Here is a 21,837-nt window from a genome sequence, read left to right as displayed (position 1 = left end):
GCCAGGGCTGTCCCGTGTACCCCTGTGACCTTCTGGCCAAGCATCTCTTCCTTGCTTGGAGCTGGGAACCAGTACTGGTACCTCAGCCACCAGTAAGGGTTATCGCTTTCTGACCAGGCTTTCTACCTAAAGCATCTCACAGCTCCTCATTCCCCATTTTTCTCTTCCCAGGCTGGTGTTTCCTCACCGGAGGAAGAGCAAGGCGGATGATGACATCATCTTCAAGCAGTATGTCATGAACACGGGTGTATTCCACTTCGGACCGCTGCTGTGTGGGAAGTCAAGAGACTGGTACGTGCTCCCCGCCCCGAGTGAGATGATGGGATGGGATGGGATGGGATGGGATGGGATGGGATGGGATGGGATGGGATGGATCTCCAGGGCCTTGTGCTTTCATGGACACGCTCGGAGATGTGCTGTCCCAGCGGCACAATTCAGGACAGACCCAGGCAGAGACCTGGGAGATACGCAGGGCTGAACGGCCGCGGACGTATGAACTCGGGCAGATAACAGGAACGTGAGTCTTGGAGGAGCTGGGCAGAGACACAGATGATCTTCCTACCCAGCGGGTGCCTCGGTGGCCAGAGCCACGTGCTGCTTCCAGCCTGAAGGTGACTTGGAGCAACTCGTGTCCCACCTCCACGTCTCAGCTTCAGAAATGAACTTTATGGTGCTTTTTTTAAAGTGCTTTGATCTCTGTGGGTAGACCGAGCAATTATTCTGCTGGTGGTTTTGTAAAGCGTTCGTTAAGCTGTAATATCAGTAAGGGTTTGATTTGACCTGCCAGTGCGTGTGTGGGGGGGAACCTGCAGAGGTATAAAAACGGGAATTACATTTTCCTGATCCTCGCTGCTGGATAAAGTCTGCCGAAAAAAGTTGTCGTAGCTGCTGGCATGTTTCTATTTTAACATTGCTTTTTTTGCTTTTTTTTAATATTAGAAATGAAGTTCTTCACGGGAGCTCTGGAGAGCTAGTGGTATTTTGACAACCCAAAGAAATTAAATCAAAACAGTTTAAAAACCAAAAGAGGACCTTTAGCCAGGCTGATGAACGGTCTCGGGTTTCTGTTTGCTTTTTTAACCCTTGAACTCCAAATTCTGTTCCGCACCTGAAAGAAGGGACACTTGTTAAATTTAGCACTCCTCTTGGGAGTTAATCCTTTCTGTTTCCTTCCCTGAGACTTTGAGCTAGCCCAGGAAATAGAAGGCAGTCTCATAACTTTTTTGAAAGAGATAAAAGCTAAACTATTTTTAAAAACCTCTTTTACGAAAGCCTTTCTTTATACCCTGCGGGGGAGGAAACCCAGCAAAGAAGGGGGAAGAACCCACGTGCCTGACGTACTTTTATTTTTCCAGGTGCCTTTGAATTTACGTTACGTGAAACGCTCTCTAAGCGGCCCGCGCATCGTTGTGCCCCTGGGATGGAGGCACAGGGGCCGACATCAAAGTAACGCAAGGATGAAACACGTAGCATGCAACGCGATCTTCTTCCTTAGCCTCCCGCTGCCAGGACACGGTGTTTTCCTCGATGGGTGATGAGGCGACGGTCCCGGGGTCTCCTCCGCAACCTTTTCCCCTTTTGTGAACCCAGGTACAAGGCGCCGCACTATCCCGGCAACTGCGAGAAGATAACCATCCTCAACGTCACCCCCTTGGAAGCAGAGGTGCATTTCTTCTTTGAGCGCGATCTCAAAGCGGACACGTTCCTTTTGGACCCTCCCAGCATGAGGCTGAAACCGAAGGAGAAGCAGGTAAGAGAGGAGCGGGATGCGAGAGATGAGGCACCGGTACGAGCGCCCAGGAGCCGTTCCTCCTGCTCACCCAACGTTCTCCTGTGTTTCTTTTTGCTGGGACGTGCCTAGGAGCTGAGCATTTGGGCGTACCCCACTTCAGCCGGCCTCGTGGAAGACAACCTCATCTGCTGCGTTCGGGAGAACCCGGAGCCGGTGGTTTTCCGCCTGTGCTGCCAGGGGGTGCAGGTGGAGCTGGGGGTCAGCCCCAAGCAGGTGCATTTCGACAAGGTGCTGCTGCACAGGTCCGTCATCCCGCCGGGGACCAGAGCTGTCAGCGAGCTCCCCTTCCGCTTCTCCTGCCGCTCGGACAGGAGGCTGGGCTAGCACCGCTCTTTCTCCCAGCAATTCCCAGTCTCTCACCGTTCCTCGCTGGAATCCATGTCCTATAACAGCCACGAGTGCCGTAGCCCCCCAGCAACGCCATGCGATGGGCATCTCCATCTTTAAGGTCCCTTCCAACCCAAACCGTTCTATGATTTCGATCTTGCCTGCTGGGCTGGAGAGCGGTCCAGCTGCTCCTCCTTATCTCCCTTCCGTTGGATACGCTTGCAGCCCCCAGCTCTCCCCCAGCACCTCTCAGGCTTCTGACACAGAGAAAACACTGAACGTGCGGTTTCGTACACGTGGATAGGGCTGCTCCAAGGCACATTCAATCCCAAAGTTAGCGTGACTGCCGAGCAGCCGGTGCTGAGCGTCTTCCTCTCTCTGCAGAAGGGCAAGCAAGACCCTGGTCCTGCGGAACAGCACCCCGCTGCCCATGGCCTGGCGGCTCACCGGGCTGGAGAACCTCGGCGAGGACTTCTCCGTGTCGCAAGGCGAGGGCACCGTTGGTCCCCGCGCGGAGTTTGGCGTGCATCTGTATTTCAAGGCCACGAAGGCTCTCACCATTAAGAAGATGATCCGGCTGGAGGTGAGGGGGCAGAGGAGGGCAGGGTGATCAGCCCCCAGGGATGGAGAACGCTTGAAGGGGACCCTGCGGAGAGGGCGAAAGGATGAGCCGTCATGAGATTCCTTCCTGCCAGGGAGCCGTGCGGCAAGGGACTCTCACCAAAGAGTTTTGGAAACCAAGTGACTGCTAGGGTGCTGTTGCGGCTGAGCTTCATCGGGCGAGTGTATCGTGGAGTCAGGAAGAGATGTGCCTGACGCACAAGGGTGCTGCGACCCCAACTCGTGCTGCCTCGGACGGGGTTCCCCAGAACGCGCGGTGCCTCCCTGAGCACCCGCGTCACCCCAGATAACCAGCCGCTGCCTCTGTGGGGCCGCTGCCTCTGCGGGGCTTACGCCCGGTTAGGAGGCTGCATCCTGAGCCCACGGGTGGGTGCCAGCCCACCTTGCTGCTGTGCGTGGTTGGCTGCTGGTGCTCGGTTCTCCAGAGTGCTCCCCGCACCCATCCTGGCGTCCGTCCGGGGCTCTTCACGTAGAGCGACAAACTCTCGCCCTGGGATTTTGTTCTCCGTGGTTTAGGGGCTGCATTTCGGCGAGGCTGCTGGGCGATTTAGGAGAGGGTTGGTTATCAGTGCCACCCGCTCTGGGACACCTCACACGTCTTGTGGTTGTTTTTACGTCGCCGTGCCTCCCCGGGTGCTTTAGCAGCAGCGTTGCCCGCTGTAGGAGTGCGGGTTTGGGCTGATAGGGCTTCTTGCTGCGGCAGAATCCTGCTGGGTCAGCCCAGGAGATGAACGGGTTAGGAAAGCTTGTTGTCAAGCGGGGGAAGCCGTGGTGGAAGCAGCTGGCAGAGACAAGGACTCGTATGTTGTTTACCAAAAGAACTCAGGAGAATGTTGTAAGCAGTGTTTGTTTCTCGCCGTTTCAGGTTTCAGATGCAGAAAACGTCCTGGGGATTGTTCAGATTGAAAATATCCAAGTCTTTGCGGAGGCCTACGACGTTGCTCTGAGCATCAGCATTTCTAAAGGTCGGTGGGTGCCCGCCAGCACTGCGTGGTCCGGGTGCATTGCCTCGCCTCGGCAGATGGGCGACCAAAGCACGTAGGGTAGAACTGGGACGGGATGGCACGGATAATTAAAGCACGTATCCTGCAAGCTGCATGGAGCGAAGCGCTGTCAGGGCACACACAGCCTTGAGTCTCTCCCCTCCGAACTTTGAAGTGTGTAACCTCATGGGCAGACTGGTTTGGGGGCTTTGAAACGACAGCGATGTGAACAAGCAGCTGGCGACTCCTCGAGGCTCAGCACGGCACGTAGGGCTGTTGGATCCGTGCTTGGAAGCAAGGAGGTGGAAGCTGAGCTCCTTAGCTGCTAAACCCTGCCGATATTCTCCAATAAGGGAGAGCAAAGTAGCTAGAGAGAACTTCTGGGAAGGGTTTTGTGCCGCCTGAGAACTCCAAGTCTGTATCTTGCCACTTGGTGTAGGCTGCAGCAGCTCACAAATGTTCCCCATTTCTGACCTCGCTCTGCGGGTTTTCGGCAGGTACAGAAGGCAATGTGGATTTTGGAATCCTTAAAGTCCTGGATGACGCGAAGCAAGTGCTGACTCTGAAGAACAAAGGGAAGTACGAGATCGCATACAGGTGGGTCCAGCTGCCTGCTCTGTGAATGCACGGTGCCACCATCCGCCCACGCCTGCGTTCTCCTCCTGCCCGTGGCTAGGACCTGTTCCCACACTGGCTACCTCGCAGCGTGGGTGAATACAACGTCTGGACTCTTCAATCTCAAATATTTTCATAGAGAATCCAGCCACACACCAGCAGTTCTTCACAGCTCAGCAGGAACCAGAAGGAGAGACCCTGGCATTTAAGCCACTCACTGCTGAGATTCATTCTCTTCCTTTGAGGGTTAGCTCGTTTCTCTTTAGGAGGCTCTTTAAAGGAGGCAGCGAAAAAATTCGGCGTCGAGGTTAGCTTGTAATACTCTTGTCTGTACTCTGTGCCAGGATCTGGGATTCCCCGAGCATAGCTGGATGCTTTCCCTTTTATTTTTTTTAATTTTTTTTTTTATGGTCCTACGCAAAGTCCCGGCTGTGCTGGTGGCACCGGTACGTTTAACTGCAGAGCTCTTCGTTCCTTCCCTTTCACCCCAGTTTCAAGCTGGAAACCGCCGATACCAACATACCCGACTTGGCATCCCACTTCGCTGTCCAGCCGCAGAAGGGCGTGCTGAGCGTCTCCGAGCGCCCTGTGCAGGTCCAGCTGCTCTTCCACCCCACGATGGAAATGAACATTGAGGACAAACCCATCCTGCTCTGCCGGGTGAGCTGCCTGGGCCAGGCGGTGTGAGCACACCGTGTCTTGGGAGCGTACGCAGGACACGCGCCTTCTGGAAGGAAGGCTTTAGCTGGGGAATCCTCACTCGTATGTATAAAACAGAGTCCTTCAGAAACGATTTGTGACGCTTCCTAAGCAGAGCTGAACGGCCGGCTCTGGAGGAGGCGTTTAAACAGGGAGGGTGAGCTGACGGGGACTTGGGGTGGGATCTGGGGACGGAGATAGAGGCTGTACTTACCGACCCCTCCCGCCGCTGCAGGTGATTGAGCCCAGCATCTCTGGAGGCGAGACCATCGCCATCATCCCGGTGAGGGTGTCGGCAAAAGCTGTGTTCAGCAAGTACAGCATTTACCCTGCCTCGCTCATCAGCTTCGGTGCCATGACACACGGCACCAGGAAAACCTGCGCCTTCAAGCTGGAGAACAAGGGTGTCCTCGACTTTAAATTCCTCATCTACAGAGCGGAGCAGGATGTCTTGCAAAGGAAAAGGTGAGAGACCACCTGCAGCACCCTTCCTGCCTGAGGAGGCACCGCAGCGGGGCCGGCGTGCGACAGGCAGCCAGGACACCTGGGTTCTTGTCCGTCTGCGTCACGGGCTTGGGAACGGAGAGCAGAAAATTGCCTCGGTATCCCCGCGTGCAGGATGGAGCTGGTGATGTGGCTGATCTACCCATAAGCTACAGCGATAGGTGGTGCAGGCAGCCTTCGGGGGCGGGAGGACTTTCCTCCATGATGGGTGTTTTCTGCCTTCTCCTCTCAGTGTACGCCAGAGGAAATCTGCCCAGTCCCAAGAGGGTGAAAACTTCAGGAAAACGACCCCCTCGGTCAAGCAAAACAAGCCCTCGCTGCAAAAGGACACAAACCCCTTGATGCAGGTGGGTGGCCTCTGCTCCCCGACACGTCCCACTGCAGCTGGAGCCCGGGCTGGGGTCTCCTCACCACGGGATGGGACACGGTCTGCGTGTGCCAGCGGCAGCTGGAGGTTCCGTCATGTCCCAGCCACGAGCGGAGGCAGGAGCCGCTCAGTCCCGCTGGCAGTCCCGTGCTCTGGCTCAGAGCTGGAGTTGTGGGGTCAAGAGAGAGAGGGGAGCAGGTCCCGTGTTTGGGAGCTGCTAGCCAGAGTAGGTCTATGAATACCCCAGATGCAGAACGTCCCTGTTTGAACTCCCGGTTTGTTGACACGAGGTGACCTTGCTTGCTGCTGCTGCTTCTGAGGTTGAAGGATCTCAGCTGCCACCTTCACCCTTTACACCCAAACTCCTTTCTCTGTGCCACTCGGGACAAGCCTACGCCTCCTCCCAGCTTGTTCGTGCCATCCTGGGGTGCCTCCTCCGGGCCGTGGAGTTGTCCCTCGCTGCCCTGGGACTGGGGGTTTGGGCTCGGCTGGAGGCCAAGGAGTGGCATACTCCTTGCTGGGCATGCTGAAGGTAAAGCCGTTAGTCATCAGCCTCTCCTGGGACTCCTCCTGCAGGCTCGCGTCACTCTGGGCATGTTCACGGTGTACCCTGGCTTTGGCTCCATCCCTCCTGGGGGCCAGCAGATGATCATGGTGGATTGCTGTGCAGAGCTGCTGGGGACTTGCAAGGAGTGCCTGTCCATCGATATCAGTGACAGAGACCCCAGGGACAACCCCCTCGGCATCCCCTATACTCTGTTCGCCGAGTCCTGCCTCCCAGGTACGCCCCATCCACAGGTTCCGTGGCCATCAGCACCCATACTTACTCCTGGGACAGAGAAGACACCCTGACCCTAAAGTCCCATCCTAAAATCCTCAGAGGTTCCAGTTCTTTTCAAGTCCACCAGTGGGGAGAGGCTGGGAGGGACACAGGGAAGGGGACAAGGAAAGCAATGCCCTTTAAGACTGAGGGTGACTGAGCTCCGTCCTCACAGCCAACTCCTCCACCCAAGGTTGGGTTTTGCAGTGACCTGGGCAGAAGGGGCTTATCGAGCCTTCTGAGAGGCCAGTGGGGTCCAGATGAATTCAGCAGGAAGGCTTCTCCATCCTCAGCCCTCCCTCTGGTCTGCTCGCAGCATTTGTGGTTGATGACATAGAGTCCATCTTTGAGGAGCATCGTATCTGCAGCAACATCAACCTCTGCCAGATCCTACAGACAGTGGAAGACAAGGGCGTGTTCATCACAGATGAGAATAAATTTATCTTCACCAATGTTCTGGTTGGGCAGCGGGCCACAGCTCGCTTCAAGATCCGCAATGTGGACAAAGTCCCCTGTGATGTGGTCCTCTCCATCAAACCCATCCCTGGTAAGGTAAGAACAAGAGGTCTTGGTGACTGTTGCTCTTCAAAGGCTGTGTGGCAGCCTCCAGGTTCATTGCTGCTCCTTGCCCAGGCTAGTCCAGCTCAGTGCAGGTGAAACTACAGGGGAGAGCAGCAATGCCAGGGTGACGGTTGGGATGAATTCAGCCTGTCTCAAGCAAGGTTTTGGCTCACCCCTCTGGCTTTTTGGTGGGAGACTTGAACCCTTCTGAATATCTCTTGGGAGCACACTCAGAGGGGGCTCTTCTGCTGGACTGATGTGCCAGGGCTCAAAGCAGACCATTTCCTCAGGCTCCCTGGTCTTTCCCTTCTCCTGAAAGGCCAATTCTAGATTATTTGCAGGGTTTTCCACGCAGCCCCCACCTCCTGTGTACGCTGGGGTGGTTGCTCAGAACAAGCTTTTGCGCTCCTGGGCTTTATGGCAGCTCCCTGTGCAAGGTCAGCACCGCTTTGGGGTCACCCCCTGAGGTGGAAGGAGCCTGTCCAGGGAGGCAGGAAGGAAGACAGGCTCTCTGGGACTGTTCCCCGTCACGTCTGTATGAAATAAGACTACATCACGTTGAAGGATGTTTCCTCCTAACACCGCTCTGGGGGTTCCTCCAAGCCTAACAGCTACGTTAGCGACATTTTCGAGGTGGATCCCGTTCGGATGTGCGTGCCCAGCCGTTCCCACGCCTTTGCTACGGTGACCTTCGCTCCGCAAACGATGCAGAACTACCAGTGCGCTTTTGAGGCTTCCCTTGATGTCCAGGCAAGGTAACTCACCCTGGGAAATCTTGGGGGTGACCCTTCTGCTAGCTACCTCTCCTCTGTGGGAGCACGTAGACCTAACTCTGTTAACCCTAGCTCTTTTAGTAGCCCTAGGCTGGGCTTAGCATTAGGTAATATAGGAAGCAGTAACTACTAGACAGCGCAGAGAAGTCAGAGTCGTAGTTTACCCTGTACGAGTAACTCTGCGGGCAGCGTAGCCAACTGGAAGTTATTTAATGGCAGACACGGAGATGTGCTCAGCTGGGGCTTTCCAAGGACAAAGGATTAGATGAAGCGGTGTCTGCGCCAGCAAGTCAGCATGCGTTATTTCCTCCTTGTTTCTGTTAAAACGCGACGATCCGTCGTGATTACCTGGGGGCACGTTAAGATATTTTATGCTAAGGAGCGATTGGACACCCTATAAAAAAGGAGCCCAGTTCTTCTGTCCTGGGACCTGTGTTTGTACCGGGGCTCTGACCTGCTCTTCCCCAACCCTTTAGTTGCTGAGCTGGGACACGATAAGTCAGCTTTCTGCCCTAACGAGCAATTCCTGGTTTAGTGTCCTTGGCGATAATCTTTGCTGACGGTGTTATTTACTTACTTCTCCCTTCTTGCTTTTACACTATTTTCATGCTGTGCTTTTTGCATACGCCTCACATCACCGCAGCCGGTGAATTTGCCGCGTCTCATCTGTTGCCTCGTTATTTACCTGCCGTACTGCACGATTCGATTAAGCGAGACGATATTTTTTTGTTTTAAACTGTTATTCTGCAAGTCTCCGGCTTCTTCGGAGCCGATTCCTCTTGTGAATGGCCCTGATGGGACCGGGAGGAGAGGGGGGAGCCGCGTCGTGGGGTGCAGGAGGAAAAAGCAGGGGGTGACACTCGCCTCGTTGCTTACCCGAGAGGGCAATGGGTTAGTACCGACCGTAACGATTTCTCCTCTGCCTCTCCTGCAGCCCTGCAGCGGTTAAAGCGCAAAGCCTGACCTTCGATATCAGCGGAGACGGGAATCTGCCTCAGGTGACGGTCCTGCGCCCGGTCCTTCACAACAGGAGAGGGAACCCTCTGCTCCTCTTCAAGAAGCTGTTGCTGGGTGATTCAGAAAGACTGCCTCTGGTCCTGCGTAACGGTGGGACCGTAGCCGCGCAGGTGAGGAGCTGCTGGGGGAACGCTCTGCTCTGGGAACAAGGGCTTGTGCCATGGAGGGAAGGTCCCGGCGAAGCGGGTAGAGATGCACGCTGCAACGGAGCACCGAGTGAAACCCTGTCCTTGTGCTCGGAGCCGCTCCGTCGCAGGAGGAGAACCCCCTCTGACTCTCTGGAAGATGCTTTGGCTCGTTTCTCCGCCCGATCCCTCTAGGGCAGTTCCGTCAGCCCTTCAGCCTTGGCTCCGTCTCCTTTGCAACCACTGCTGCCAGTCTGGACCCACCCTCGGGTTTTTAGGCTGGTTACTCTCTTTCCGCTCTCTGCCTCGGAGAACTGCATGGGAACAGCTCTCCGAAATTCTTTTTAAGCAAATGACTGCCTTGCACTTTCCAGGAAGGGTTGTCCTCCTGGAAATGTGATTTTCTGACCACTCTATCCTTTCCAGCTACAGCCCAAGAAAGTTGGTGTGGTATTTTCCCCCCCGTATCTCTTCTCCCATTTTGCTTCTCACGTGGGGATGTGTGACGTCCTAGTTACGTTAGATTGTATGTGATCACATTTTACTACATTTTAATTAAACTCAGTTGTAATTTAATTACATCCCACTCATTACTTTTAGTAGTTTCAGTCCTGTTTGGCTATAACGTCACGGCATCCCAATGCCTCCGAACATTTTTATTTCCTGTCTGATTTTACTTCAACTTGGTTCTGAGCTGCGTCTGAAGCAGGGAAGCGTGCTGGGTTCCCTGTGCTGGACGGTGTCGATCTGCGGTGCCATCCCGTACCCACACCAGCGTGGTCATGCTCTGTGTTCCCTTCTCTCAGTTGACGATAGACCTGTTGGATGAAGGGGGAGTTTTCTTCTTGAAAGCCAGGCCCACCACACGCTGCATCTACCAAGCCGTCGGCACGAAGGAGGACTCTCCCGGAGAAGGTAAATTCATTAACCGTGAAGCGCGGTCATCCACACAGGGAAAATGTGTGTCCTGCTCTTGGCTTGGCCAGACAGCAGGCAGATGTGCGGTACAGTCTCCTCCCCGGAGCTCTCTGTACCCCTTGTTTTGCACGTAGAGTCTTTGCAGGGTTTCCTCCCAGCACGTTGTAGGAAGTTGTTCTGTTCTTCGGGATGCGGCGGGTTGAGTTGTGGGGCTCTCTCACCACTTGAACGGACCATCTGAGGTCTTTGCTGCACGTGGGGAGTTACCAGCCTGAACGGGGAGAGCCCTTGAGCCCACAGCCAGCCAACAAAAGCCAAAACCGCTCCTTAACTCAGCTTTACATGTGGCAGGAGCTGCCTGGGTGTGGTTTGAGCAAGAGCTGGGCGTTGACCTGAGGTTGAGAGACTTAAGCAGTGATATGCTTGGTGGTGTCACAGTCCTGTGAACAGAGGAGGAGGGTCTGGAACCATTGGTGGGAGAACCTGTGCTTAGGGGCAGCTGGGTTTCAACCTCTTGGTCCTCTGAGACGCCATGGGAGGATTTCCTCTGTACAGCTGGCTGTGACACTTGTCTCTGACTTCCATTGCTGTGCAGAGAGGAAGCCCCACACCGCTTCCCTGGTCCTGCATCACGGGGAGTTAGCAGAGTTTGACGTGATTTTCAAACCCAACCTGGCCCAACGTGCGGAAGGGAAGATCCACCTGTCAGTGGTGGACAACCCCTTTGAAGAGACCAGCATTCAGCTGGTGGGTGAAGGCTATGAGGATGACTTCACGCTAGATGACATCCACGGACTAGTGGCGGACGGCAAGGAGGAGAACACTGAGGGTGATCTGGAGGAAGACATAATTGAGGGTAAGAGAGGAGAGGCTGCCAAGATGGAGCAAGGATCAGGAAAATACGCATTTCTGCGCACCCCGTGCCAGCGCAGGTGTGGTCCAGACTCAGCAGACGGATCCCGTTGCCTGTTGTAGCCTGCAGAGCAGCCGCGCTTGAGAGCGCGGGGGAAGGTCCTCTGCCAAGGGAGGAGCTTGCAGGCTAGCGAGGAGGGGTCAGAGGTACCAGCTGGGTGTCTCAAAGGGGTTCTGCCAGCCCACGGTATGCTATGGGGATGCAGACCACGTACGATGATTTGTGTCCTCGATATAATCAGGCTTGTGCTGTCGCCCACCAGACCTGGTGGTCCGTGAGCGTGCCTGCGCGTCGCGTCCCTCCGCACGTGCGGCCACGTGTTCAGGGACGTGTCGGGGTGTATCTCTGACAGTGGTCGGATGGGGAACTGCATCTCCCAGAGGGAGGAAGGCTTGGAGCGAGGAAAGGAGCTGGACATGCGTGTGTCTGTCTGGGGGGGGGGCGGACGGAGCTCACCACGCGCTGACATCCCTTGCTCTCATTCTTAACAGCTGCCAGAGTGGATCACATCCAGTTCGGGGACTGTCACGTCGGGACCCCCTACCCCGTGACCTTCACGATCACCAACCGCAGCAGGGTGGAGGCGATGCGGTTTGAGTGGCTGGCAGGCACCCCCTTTCACTTCTCCCCCCAGGTGAGCTTGGGCGGCTCTGCCGTTCCCCTGCCCGGCAGGCTCCTGGAGCTCACGCGTACCGGCCAGAGCCCGTTTCAGCGCCACGCAGGAGATGCGATCCTTGGCTTTGCTGGGGCAGGGCTGTCAGCCCTGCAGAAAGGTCTCCACGTTATGGGAAGTGGCGGGTTTTTGTACTTCTCTCCATCAAACCTGGGATAAACACGCAATAAGATGCAGATTCCAGGCACGGCTGCTCACCGCATCAATCCCTTTGCCGTCCGTCCCGCCCTTGCCGGTGATTCCAGTTTGGTCTCTGGTTCTCCCTAGGTGGGACACCTCCATGCTGGCTGTGCTAAGGACATCACGGTGACCTTGAAATCGGACGTCGTGGCCGCCTTCAAAATGCACCCTGTGAAGTGTAAGGTGGCGAGGATCGCCTTCCAGCTCCCGCCGGAGCAGGTTACCGACTGGGACGACCGCCTGCGCACCGTCAAGTGGGTGGATGCCACGAGGGACCCGGCAGCCACGTGGCCTGTCAAGAAGAAGGTAAGAAGCACAAGAGCAAAAGCTAACCCAGCTTCCACAAAACAGAACTGCCGACGGCAGCGGACCGCCATCTCCGCTGGCTAAGCGGCTCCTGCTTCCTCCTGACGTTTGATCCGTCGGTGAGGTTAACCAGCAGCGCGTTTCGGGCGAGAGGTGGATGCCGACGCGTTGCAGCCTGCTTTGAACGGGAGGTCCCGTCTCACCATAACATATTTTACGGCGTTAAAATCTTTTCGTCTCGTTCAGTGCCTTTTCACCAACAAGGAGTGAAATCCAGTGCACTCTGTCTCTGGTTTGGAAGCGGAGAGCAACACTAGCGCTCTTCCGTGCGTGCTGGCTGGCCCACCAGCGTGTCGTGGGTGAGCTCTGAGCTCTGTCTACAGCGATACCAGAGATTTCAGTTGCAGTCTCTATCCTGGGGCATATCTCATTACGGAGCAGCCCAGGCACCGTATGGCAGTCACGCAGGAGTCTGGAGAAGTATCATCTCCAGAAACTCTTGCTTTTATTATTGTTATTGCCAAACACGCTTCTCTTGGGTGATGGTTCTTCTCTTGTTTCTGAACTATTGTAAGACCTGTAAGCCAAAATTTGTCCCCATTGGAGCATCAGCGCTCGGAGACTTCCCTAGTGAGTTCGTTCCCATCCCAAAATGCCTGTCCCCAGCCCCCACCAGCGTGGCTGTTGCCCTTACACGAGACATCTGGAAAGGAAAAGGTTCATTCATGGGGGCTCTCCATCCACAGAGCTCCATCCGGGGAACTAACTCCTAATTTAGAGGTCTGCTGGATTTATTAGAGGGCCAGGAAAAAGGTCAGACACTCCAGTGGGTTGAAACACAGGGACTGATACCCGGTCCTTGTCCCCATGGGCCTATGCACAGTCACGGTGGCGATTGCTTTGATCGGTAGGTAGAAACAAATACTATAGCGCGAGGGTCAAACTTTGTCATCTTTCCAGGGAAATAAGTGGGGATGGTCCTTCCTAGCCCCTCTATGTGGCTGATTTTGCTCAGTCTGGCTTTCTGGGCTCTGCTCAGTGATTCTCCTCTCTCCTGCTTGGAGGTGATTGAGACAGACCCAGAACCAGCTCACACTGTCCTGGAGAAGAGCAGCCGTGAGGTGGAGCTTCTCCTCAGTGCCGTCGTTGACTACGCCGAGTTCGAGCTGGATACGGACGTGATTCAGTTCAAGGAGACCTTGCTCTTCCAGACGAGGACGTTCACGTGAGTCCCTTCTCCCGCTTTACGTTCGGTCCCACCTGCTGTTCATCCCTTTAAACAGATCGTTCATCGTTTCATCCTTTCCAAGCGCTGGCTGGGTGCTGGGGCCCATATATCCGCACGCGAAGCCAAGCGGGAGATGCCGTCCTGCCGAGAGGTGCCGGGAGAGGTTCAGTTCTGCTGTGCCTTTGTGCCGAGAACGGCCACGGGTTTGCTTTCCTTGCGTGTCGCCTGTCCTCGTCTGCTCGAGGACAAGTTTGCAATCAAAATCACGTCACACCGAGACGCAAGACCAGAACGAGCCCCTTGGATTAAGTCTCCTGGGTACCACGTCTGCCCTTTCCTCTTTCACTTCCAAACTTTGAAATAGTTTGTCCCGGGGCAGCGATCTAGACGTGGCAGAGTTGTCTGGGGAAGGAGATGCTACTCGGCGTAAAGAAAGGGCTGCCAGGAGCCCCACCGCACAGAGCTACTTCTCTACTCACGTTGTATTTATCGGGCTTTTTCCTTCTTTTTTTTTTTTTCCCCCCTCCTCCTTGCTTTTCAGTTTCCAGCTGTCCAACAGAGGGAACGTGGCCCTGGAATACACCTGGATGGCGGCGGTGGAGCCTGAGGGGGCAGTGGGCCGTGCTGGGGAGCTGCTCCCACCCAACCTGGATGGTAAGGGACCAGCTCTGTGCGGCAGCTGGGGGTGCCGGGGGTGTTTCGGTTGGTAGCTAAGGGCTTGGGGAGAAAACCGTGCTGTTTCACCCCAAAACATGAATTGCTTTTTCATCCCTGTCCAATCATCCACTTTTATCAGCATCTTCCCAGCCGCAGGCTTCCTCCCGGCCCCTTCCCTGCCTTTCAGACCCTCCCGCACTTGCTCTGACGCTTGCGCTCTGCGCGGGAGCCGAGCCTGGCTCCGGGGAGAGCCACGGGGTGGGTCGGGGCATCAGGGCGCCTCTTTGGGAGCTCTGAGACTGGGAGAACTGATGGCGTCACGCCGAGTTAGCTGACCCGCGGTCGCTGTCTGCGTGCAATTGCCCGGTCCAGGGCAAGCGCAAAGTCACCGTCTAAAATGAACCCTCCTCGCTCGGGCACGGGAGCGTTTGCCGCAGGCGGGGACCCTGCTCGCCGCAGCCGTCGGAGCTCAGCGGCGGGGCAGTGACTCATTAACCCGCAGTAACGAGGTCGTGTCTGAGCGCACGGTCTCCTTGGGAGCAGCGGGGTTCTGCGGGGAAACAGGGCTGCGTGTCCGGGGTCTGATCAGAAACAGGAGAGCTGCCAACTCCTGCGTTCCCCAGCGCGGGCAGCTGGTCCGGCCGAGGTGGGAGAGCCCAGCCCCGTCCTGGATGCTCAGGCTCGTGCTGAAGCGGGTCTGCTGGGCTGTGCCGAGCCCTCTGGTCATCGGTTGCGAAAGCCTGGCAAAGAGGAAGGAAGGAAAGGGTGTGAAGGGCAGAGCAGCGCTGTTCCCCAAAGCCTTCTCTCCGCCACGCACGACAAGCACGATTCAGTTCTGCGGGGCTTACCGCTGTCCGTAATGCGAAGCGCCGAGGCTGGCGGTGCTGGGACATGACACGGCGCCCGGAAATTTTCCCAGATGCTGTAACGCAGACATCTCTGCTCTTAGTTCCTGGATATGGTTTGGGGATGAACGCTGGCCAGAAACCGTTCTGCAGGAGAAGTTTGCCTCAGGCTTACCCAGTTGTGGAGATGGGGGAGAGTTTAACAGCGTGGAGTGAAGCAGCTGGCTTAGTCCCGGGCCCATTTAATTCTCTAACGTAGACATAGCCCTCCTGTCCGTCATCCGAGTATCTGTACAGCGTGATGGTCAGTGGTGTGTTTTGCTTCAAGCAGTTCTCTGGGTCTCTGTATCTGCTGCCCCCCACCCTGTTCTCACTTTCACGCTGTCCCCAGGACTTTCTGGGATCACGATTTAGCAGTAGCACAGAAACAAAAAGACTGACCGCTCTCCCTGTTCTTCACCGGGAGTCGTCCTGCTGAAGGCACTTGGCCAGAGATGCTCCAAGTGCATCCCAGCTCCCTTCTGCCCACCTGCACCAGGAGGCAGAGTTGCTGGGAGGATTTTCTCCTTGAAAGATGTCCTGCTATATAACCTCTTCCTTACCGCAGGGGATTTCTCCTCCTCCACTTCTGGTTCCTCTGTGAAGCTCCAGTCTAGCCGTTGTTCGAGCCAGCTGGGACATGCTCTGGAGCAGGTCTCTTCCTCCCTGAGCTCGTCTCTGAACACCGACGGTGCCAGCCCACCGTTCTTTGTCGAGCCCCGCAGCGGCACCGTCCTTGCCGGCCAGGAGCAGCTCTTCCAGATGAAGTTCTCCCCAGTGTACGTGGGGGACTTTGAGAGCCGTATGCTCTGCAGGTAGGGAACGGCCAGGCTTGCTCACTTTTCAGCTCACGCTACCGATGGGTAGTCGTGGTTAAACTTTTGGGGGGGTGGGAGTGTGGATGTGGGGACAGCCAGCCCAAGAGAGGCAGCAGATACAACCAACATACAGGAGAAAAGCAAGATGATCATCCAGCCTTGGTAGAAGCAGGTATGGAGACACTGGGAAAAGATATTGTATGAAATACTAAGCTCCTGGAGGGTTGCAAAATCTGGAACGAGAGATCCAACGCTTGCACGGGGAGAGGATGCAACACTCTGCTGTACGAGGAGACAGGATGGGGCTTTGGGCAACCTGGGCTAGTGGAGGGTGTCCCTGCCCATGGCAGGGGGTGGCACTGGATGGGCTGTGAGGTCCCTTCCCACCCAAACCAGTCTGGGATTCCGTGACAGGCAAGCAGCTGGCTGTCTGGAAACGTTAGTCTGGTGATTACCAGTCCCTTTCTTCCTAGGATTCCTAACCTGAAACCAAATCAGAAGGGCCCAGAGGTGGTTGTGAAGGGGAGAAGCCTGATGCCAAACTGCCACTTTGAACTGGAAGACTCTGACTACATCACCGCAAAAAGGCACGACCCGGAGTTGCAGGGACCAAAGGGGGCAACGCTCAATCTCAACACGAGAGTGATTGAGTTTGCGGCAATCGGAGTGCGCAGCAGGAACAGCAGGTAGGTGTGGGCACGGCTTCTCCTGTTGATGGTCATCTAGTCACCCCCCTTCACCAGAGACTCTTCCAAGCCCAAGGCATATCTGTACCTCGTCTGTGATCTGCTGACACTTGGCCACCAGTCTGCTTTGGGGCTGGAGCAAGCTGGTCACCAGCTGGCCAATTTTTTGTTCTCTTTGTCCCTTTCTTCAATAAGGTATGGGCCAGTCTGGGAGGACCACGTGTCCCCAGCCTGTGCTTTGTGGCCAACACAACCTCTGGCCCTTTGAAGAGCATCCTTGCGACATTCTTGCTCCTTTGAGATACCAGGCAGTGAAGGCTGCAACCACAACAGAGTACCATGTTCCAAAGGAGTCTTACTGGACTTGATTTTTTTTTACCATTTCCGCTCGATCTTACCATGTTATCATGCAAGAATTTGGCTATACCCTTGCTAATTTCTTTGTCGATAGCCGTTATTCTGTAGCCACCTGAGAAGTAACAGAAAGCCGGTGAAATGAGTCTAGGTGAAACACGTAGAAAGCAGGTGAAACGTTTGTGCTCCCAGTGTTGTTCCCCTATACCAAATAACTCCTTCCAGATGGTGTCCAGGACCGGCAGTGCCTGATGTCTGCGACAGGACAGCATCATTAACCACCCAACGCTGCCTTAGTGGTCCCTTTTGCTTTCTGTGCCCAGGACCTTCATGGTTATGAACCCAACCGGTTCCGCGTATTCCTTCCAGTGGACTTGCCGAGACCCTGAAGCCCCACCAGAACAGCTGGCTTTCTCCTGCCTCACAGAGAGAGGTCAGATCCAGCCAGGGAAGAAAGTAGAGGTGGGTGCAGAAAATGAAGCAGGTGGGTCCAGTCCGCACGTACACTGGTTTGACGCGGGCTGTGTCTACGCTTGCTGGGCATCCCATCTCACTGTGAGCTTTACCCAGGACCCCCGTTCTCACACCGTACCTACATCTGCCATGGTTTTGGGGTGTAAGTGGCACGCGAGCGTCCTGGGGTGTCTCAGTGGAACAGCCTGCATCGCCCTCCCCTCACCCTGCCAAGGGCACCACCATTCCTTCGCTTGCCTCTTTCTCCCGCAGATCAAGTTTGAATTCATCCCCCGGCACCTGGACATCACAGAATCATTCTGGGTGTTTACCATCCCCGAGCAGAGCGTTTCAATCCCGTTCCTGTTGGTGGGCAACGCCACCGACCCACTAGTGACCCTGGACAGATCCCACCTGAACTTCCACTTGCTGTTAATCGGTGAGCACCGTGGTCATGCCTTACTCGGACGTGTACATCTCCAGGGAGCCGGCAGCCCCGTTATTCCAGCCAGCTCCCACGAGGAAGCTGGAAATGGGCTCTTGTGAGCAGAGCATCCAGCTCCTGGCACCCGAGCGTACGAGGGAGAGGAAGGGGAAGGGAGGAAGGCTTCTGTCAGGGACATGGCGTGTCTCTGGGGCTGTCTGCAGGAAGGGGTTTGGGGGTCAGAAGTACATTTCCGCGTTGGCATCCTGAGCTGCAGGCAACGCTCCTCACTGCAAACTGCCTGCTGGGCTCAGTGGTGGTCTGGTGGCCAGAGGAACAAAAGGTTTTCAGCGGCTGCTTTGTCCTCTCCCCAGGGCACGAGGTGCACCAGACTATCTATATGATCAACAGTGAGAAGGAAGCCTTCAGCTTTGCTTTCAGAGAAAGCTCGCTCTTCGCAGAGGGATGCAACGCCTCCGTGAAAATAGAGCCCCTGGAAGGCTCCATCGCTCCTCTTTCAAGGTAACAGGGCTCCCAGGCCGGATTCCCTCTCCTGTCCCCCCAGACGTTCCGCTGTCGTGGTGCTTTTGAGGCTTTCTCCCCTCCGCAGCCGCTCTCAGCAATAGCATACCTCTGCCTTGTTCCGTTCCTTCCCACGGGAGACACCACGAAACTGCAGGTTTCTCCATAAAGTGGCCGTGTCGGGGTTACCTCGGTCTTCTAGATCCCCTTCCTGGAGAAATTCAGGCTTTGGGTCTTCTAGTTTTGATGACAAAAGCATTTTGGGGGGGGGGGGGTTTAAAACCCTGTGATCCCCTGAGCCAGCAGCCTTCAGTATGCAAGGTCTCCTCTCTTCCCCGGGTGCCTTCGCTGACAGAGCCCACCACGCGTGGTCACAGCGAAGCACACGAGCAGCGCTGCAGGCACCGTTCGAGCCCGTCACGGAGGACAGCAACAGGCTCACACAACTAGCTGTGTTTTGCAGGATCACTTGTTAGAAAACAAACGGGGTTTGTTTTTTTTTTTCTCGTAAACTGCAGCCGTGACTCGCGATCAGACGTGGTCGTGAGTTCAAGCAGTGTAGCGGGTCGCTAGCTCATCTGCTGATCCGCCATGGGTGTCCCTGTGCCTGCTCGTAGCCTGCCTGGGTGTAACGAGAATGTCCTAGCTCCGGGCAGCTTTGCTGTGGCTTAAAAGATGCTGAATTTTGGCTCGGTGCTGGGTGCGAGATGAGGGAGCACCCTGCACCAGCTCCCGGGGCTCACCTGAGAAGTGGTCACCCCGTAAATCTCTGCAGTTTGTCTTTGATCACATACCCAGGAATTACATCGAAATTACCCATAGAAATCCCGTAGAGGCAGTTTGGTGGCACCCACGTTGTACTGCTGTCACGGGAGCTGGATGGTTCCTCTTTGCAAAGACGACGTTCCCCCTCTCGTACAGACTGGGGAGATGAGGGATCTCTGGGAGCGCCCCGCTCTGCGTGTGGGACTGCAACCCACTGCTGCCCTGTAGCACGTGGGCAGGGCAGGAAGGTCGGCGTTAGCTCGGGGTTTGCTGCCTTCTTGTTGCGTCCTCTGCCATTTCGTTGCATGGGGCCATCGTACCCCAAACAGCTCTCAGCAGGGCTTGCTCCGTGGTGGAAGGCGCTGGAAGGGCAGAGGGTTGTTCCTGGTTTCTCCCAGGCTTGGGGTCTCTCCAGAGCTGCTCTCCGGTAGAGCAGGCAATGCGGGGCCAAGAAAGCTGAGACAGTGAACAGAGCAAAAAGGCGTTTCTCTCCCCAGGCTTCCCATTACAGTCTCCTTCACCCCAACGCTAGAAGGAGAGGTGGTCTTCAACCTCAAGTGCAATGTCAAGAGGAAGACCCAGCCCCTCTCCTTGAATATCAAGGCCACCAGCTATAGCATGAACGTGTCTGTCGGGTGCGAGGACAGTGACGGCCGTGTCACTGAGCTCAGCGCGCAGGAGATCAACGTCATTGATTTCAAGGAGGTGAGCAGCTCCCTGAGCCGTTTGCCCCACGAAAGCCCTGCAGGATTGGGCCTTGACCAGGAGCTTTGCAGGTATATTTGAACAAGAGGGCATGTTTTTCTTCATTTATGGGTCTCTAGAGGGAGGGAGATTGATCTTTCACACAGGTCGTTAGCTGAAAGATGCAGGAGCACGTTAGGAAGGAGACTTGCTGGCCCAGCTGACGCTTTGCTTGTGCTCCAAGCCCTGGTCCTCACCGCCTTCTCCCCGCAGGTACAGCTAAACGAGAACATCAAGCGCGTCTTCAGCATCCGCAATAACGGCAAGGTCAGCTTCACCTTCTCGTGGGAGCTGAGTGGTGCCGCAGCCCGTAAGCAGGTCCTTACTGTCACCCCTCGGGCGGGCACCGTGCAGGCGGAGGGCAAAGCGGAGACCCAGGTGGCGTTCTGCCCACAGCAGATGTGCTCTTTAAAGGACGTGGAGCTGACGCTGCAGGTGAGGCACCAGCCTTCGGTACGGGACCTGCGCCTTCCCTTCGGTTTCGGAATGGAATATTTTCACCAGTGCTTACCCAGGACCACTCTGGGAAGCGCTTTTGGGGCAGGACGTATCCCCCAGGCCCTCTCTGCCCCGAATTTGGAGGGGCCCCAGACGTGCTCGGGGATGGCGCTGTTTCTCCTGGTCGGGTCCCACAGCTCAGCAGGATCTTGCCAGCGCGTGACTCTCCAAAAGCCCTTCCCCTCTCAGCCCAAGCCGTCCACCTTCTGTTTCCACTCTGGGGTCCTTTGGCTTTTCCTTATTGTCACTGCAGCCAGCTGTCCCCCATCCTCTTCCTCGGCCACCTCTGGTGCTTGGGGTTGTAGTTCCCATCTCTTCAGCTGGCTCATGCTGTCTTTCCCCTCGCCAGATCAGCAAGGGTCCCACGTTTACCTGCATGTTTCTTGCCACCGTGGTAGTGCCCGCTGTCCGCTTCTCCACCACCAGGCTCAACTTTGGAGCCTGCTTCATCTACCGCGCTGGGATGCCACCCGCCCAGCAGACCCTCCTCATCACGAACAAGGCAGACAAGGATGTGAGGTAGGGAGAGGAGATGGGGAGAAGCCCTAAGCAGCCCTGATGATGTCATCCGAGCACACACGGCCTTGTGACACCTCTGCTCCTCCTTCCACCAGTTTGAACTGCTTGTTCACCAGCACCGCGCACCTGAAGGTGGACTTCCCAGGGCGCGTCCTACACCCGGGAGAGACAGCGGAGGTGCCCATCGCTTTTTATCCCAGAGAGGTTGCGTCTTATCATGAGCTCATCCCTTTTGAAATCAACGGTCTTTGCCAGAAGACTGTTGAGGTCCGAGGAAGGGGCACGGAAATGAAGGTGAGATGAAATCCAAATCCTGAAACTCCAGCCAGCATGGCTTTCTGTCTCATTTTCCTCATCTCTCTTCCCCAGCCTACCGTGTTTTGGTTTTCTGTCGCAAGGGTGGCAGAAAACCTTTCCTCCTCCTTTCTTTTCGCTTCATATGAATCCCTCCCACCTCAGGTTGACGTTGTGGAACCACAAGGAAAGGTGGTGAAGCTGGGAGCCCTCTCCATCGGACAGACGGTGAAGAAGACTGTCACCATAGCAAACAGGAGCGCTGCCCCTCTCGCTTTTAAGCTCAGTCTCATGTCCATCACGCCAGAGCTGCAGGAAGCTGGGGTGAGGCCCCTTCCTTCACTGGAGAACGCTTTGGTGTGCCTACCAGAATGCCTGCGGGTAGCTCTGAGCTGCCCTGGGTGGGAGCTAGTAGCCAATTAGTACAGCTAATTACAATTATATGCTGTCCTGCTCTGCCTTCTGATACTTGCACTGTGAATGCCTCATCCGAGCTAGGTGAGCTTAATAGCCAGAAGCAAGAAGAAGGGACAGTTCCTCTCACCTCTTTTAGACATTAGGACGTGGCCATGTATATTAGATATGGAAAGGTAATCTTGAAAGACCAAGAGTTTACAGCTCTCTTGGAGCTCATGGGACATTACTTTGGAAGACGTAGTCCAGCTCACCATGGTGGACACGTCACAGGAAAATACCTTTGGTACCTAGGGATACGTACCAGGGAATGGGTGGGATTGGGGCAGTGTTGATGGGGACAGAACGGAATTGGAAGACTCCACGGAGGATTCACAGCTCAG

General features: G+C 55.7%; 1 protein-coding gene across 2 annotated transcripts in view; it reads left to right on the top strand.

Moving 5' to 3' along the window:
- Positions 1–21,837, top strand: part of HYDIN (HYDIN axonemal central pair apparatus protein) — a 162,136-nt gene that overhangs the window by 133,303 nt on the left and 6,996 nt on the right. For both annotated transcript variants that reach the window (XM_054840701.1, XM_054840702.1), the window contains 29 exons: positions 172–291; positions 1,591–1,750; positions 1,862–2,034; positions 2,504–2,702; positions 3,606–3,705; positions 4,221–4,320; positions 4,830–4,998; positions 5,273–5,502; positions 5,774–5,888; positions 6,485–6,689; positions 7,045–7,280; positions 7,893–8,044; positions 8,997–9,189; positions 10,011–10,119; positions 10,718–10,978; positions 11,527–11,669; positions 11,976–12,194; positions 13,259–13,419; positions 13,964–14,076; positions 15,532–15,778; positions 16,255–16,467; positions 17,145–17,283; positions 17,548–17,713; positions 18,073–18,220; positions 19,483–19,690; positions 19,943–20,164; positions 20,577–20,746; positions 20,842–21,040; positions 21,206–21,364. In XM_054840701.1, coding sequence (XP_054696676.1) covers positions 172–291; positions 1,591–1,750; positions 1,862–2,034; positions 2,504–2,702; positions 3,606–3,705; positions 4,221–4,320; positions 4,830–4,998; positions 5,273–5,502; positions 5,774–5,888; positions 6,485–6,689; positions 7,045–7,280; positions 7,893–8,044; positions 8,997–9,189; positions 10,011–10,119; positions 10,718–10,978; positions 11,527–11,669; positions 11,976–12,194; positions 13,259–13,419; positions 13,964–14,076; positions 15,532–15,778; positions 16,255–16,467; positions 17,145–17,283; positions 17,548–17,713; positions 18,073–18,220; positions 19,483–19,690; positions 19,943–20,164; positions 20,577–20,746; positions 20,842–21,040; positions 21,206–21,364 — 5,029 coding nt within the window. The remainder of the gene's footprint in view (positions 1–171; positions 292–1,590; positions 1,751–1,861; positions 2,035–2,503; positions 2,703–3,605; positions 3,706–4,220; positions 4,321–4,829; positions 4,999–5,272; positions 5,503–5,773; positions 5,889–6,484; positions 6,690–7,044; positions 7,281–7,892; positions 8,045–8,996; positions 9,190–10,010; positions 10,120–10,717; positions 10,979–11,526; positions 11,670–11,975; positions 12,195–13,258; positions 13,420–13,963; positions 14,077–15,531; positions 15,779–16,254; positions 16,468–17,144; positions 17,284–17,547; positions 17,714–18,072; positions 18,221–19,482; positions 19,691–19,942; positions 20,165–20,576; positions 20,747–20,841; positions 21,041–21,205; positions 21,365–21,837) is intronic.

This window comes from Grus americana, chromosome 13, assembly GCF_028858705.1.
Source record: "Grus americana isolate bGruAme1 chromosome 13, bGruAme1.mat, whole genome shotgun sequence".
Lineage (NCBI taxonomy): Eukaryota > Metazoa > Chordata > Aves > Gruiformes > Gruidae > Grus > Grus americana.
The sequence above is the reverse complement of the archived record's forward strand: the minus strand, read 5'-3'. Positions and strand labels throughout refer to the sequence as shown.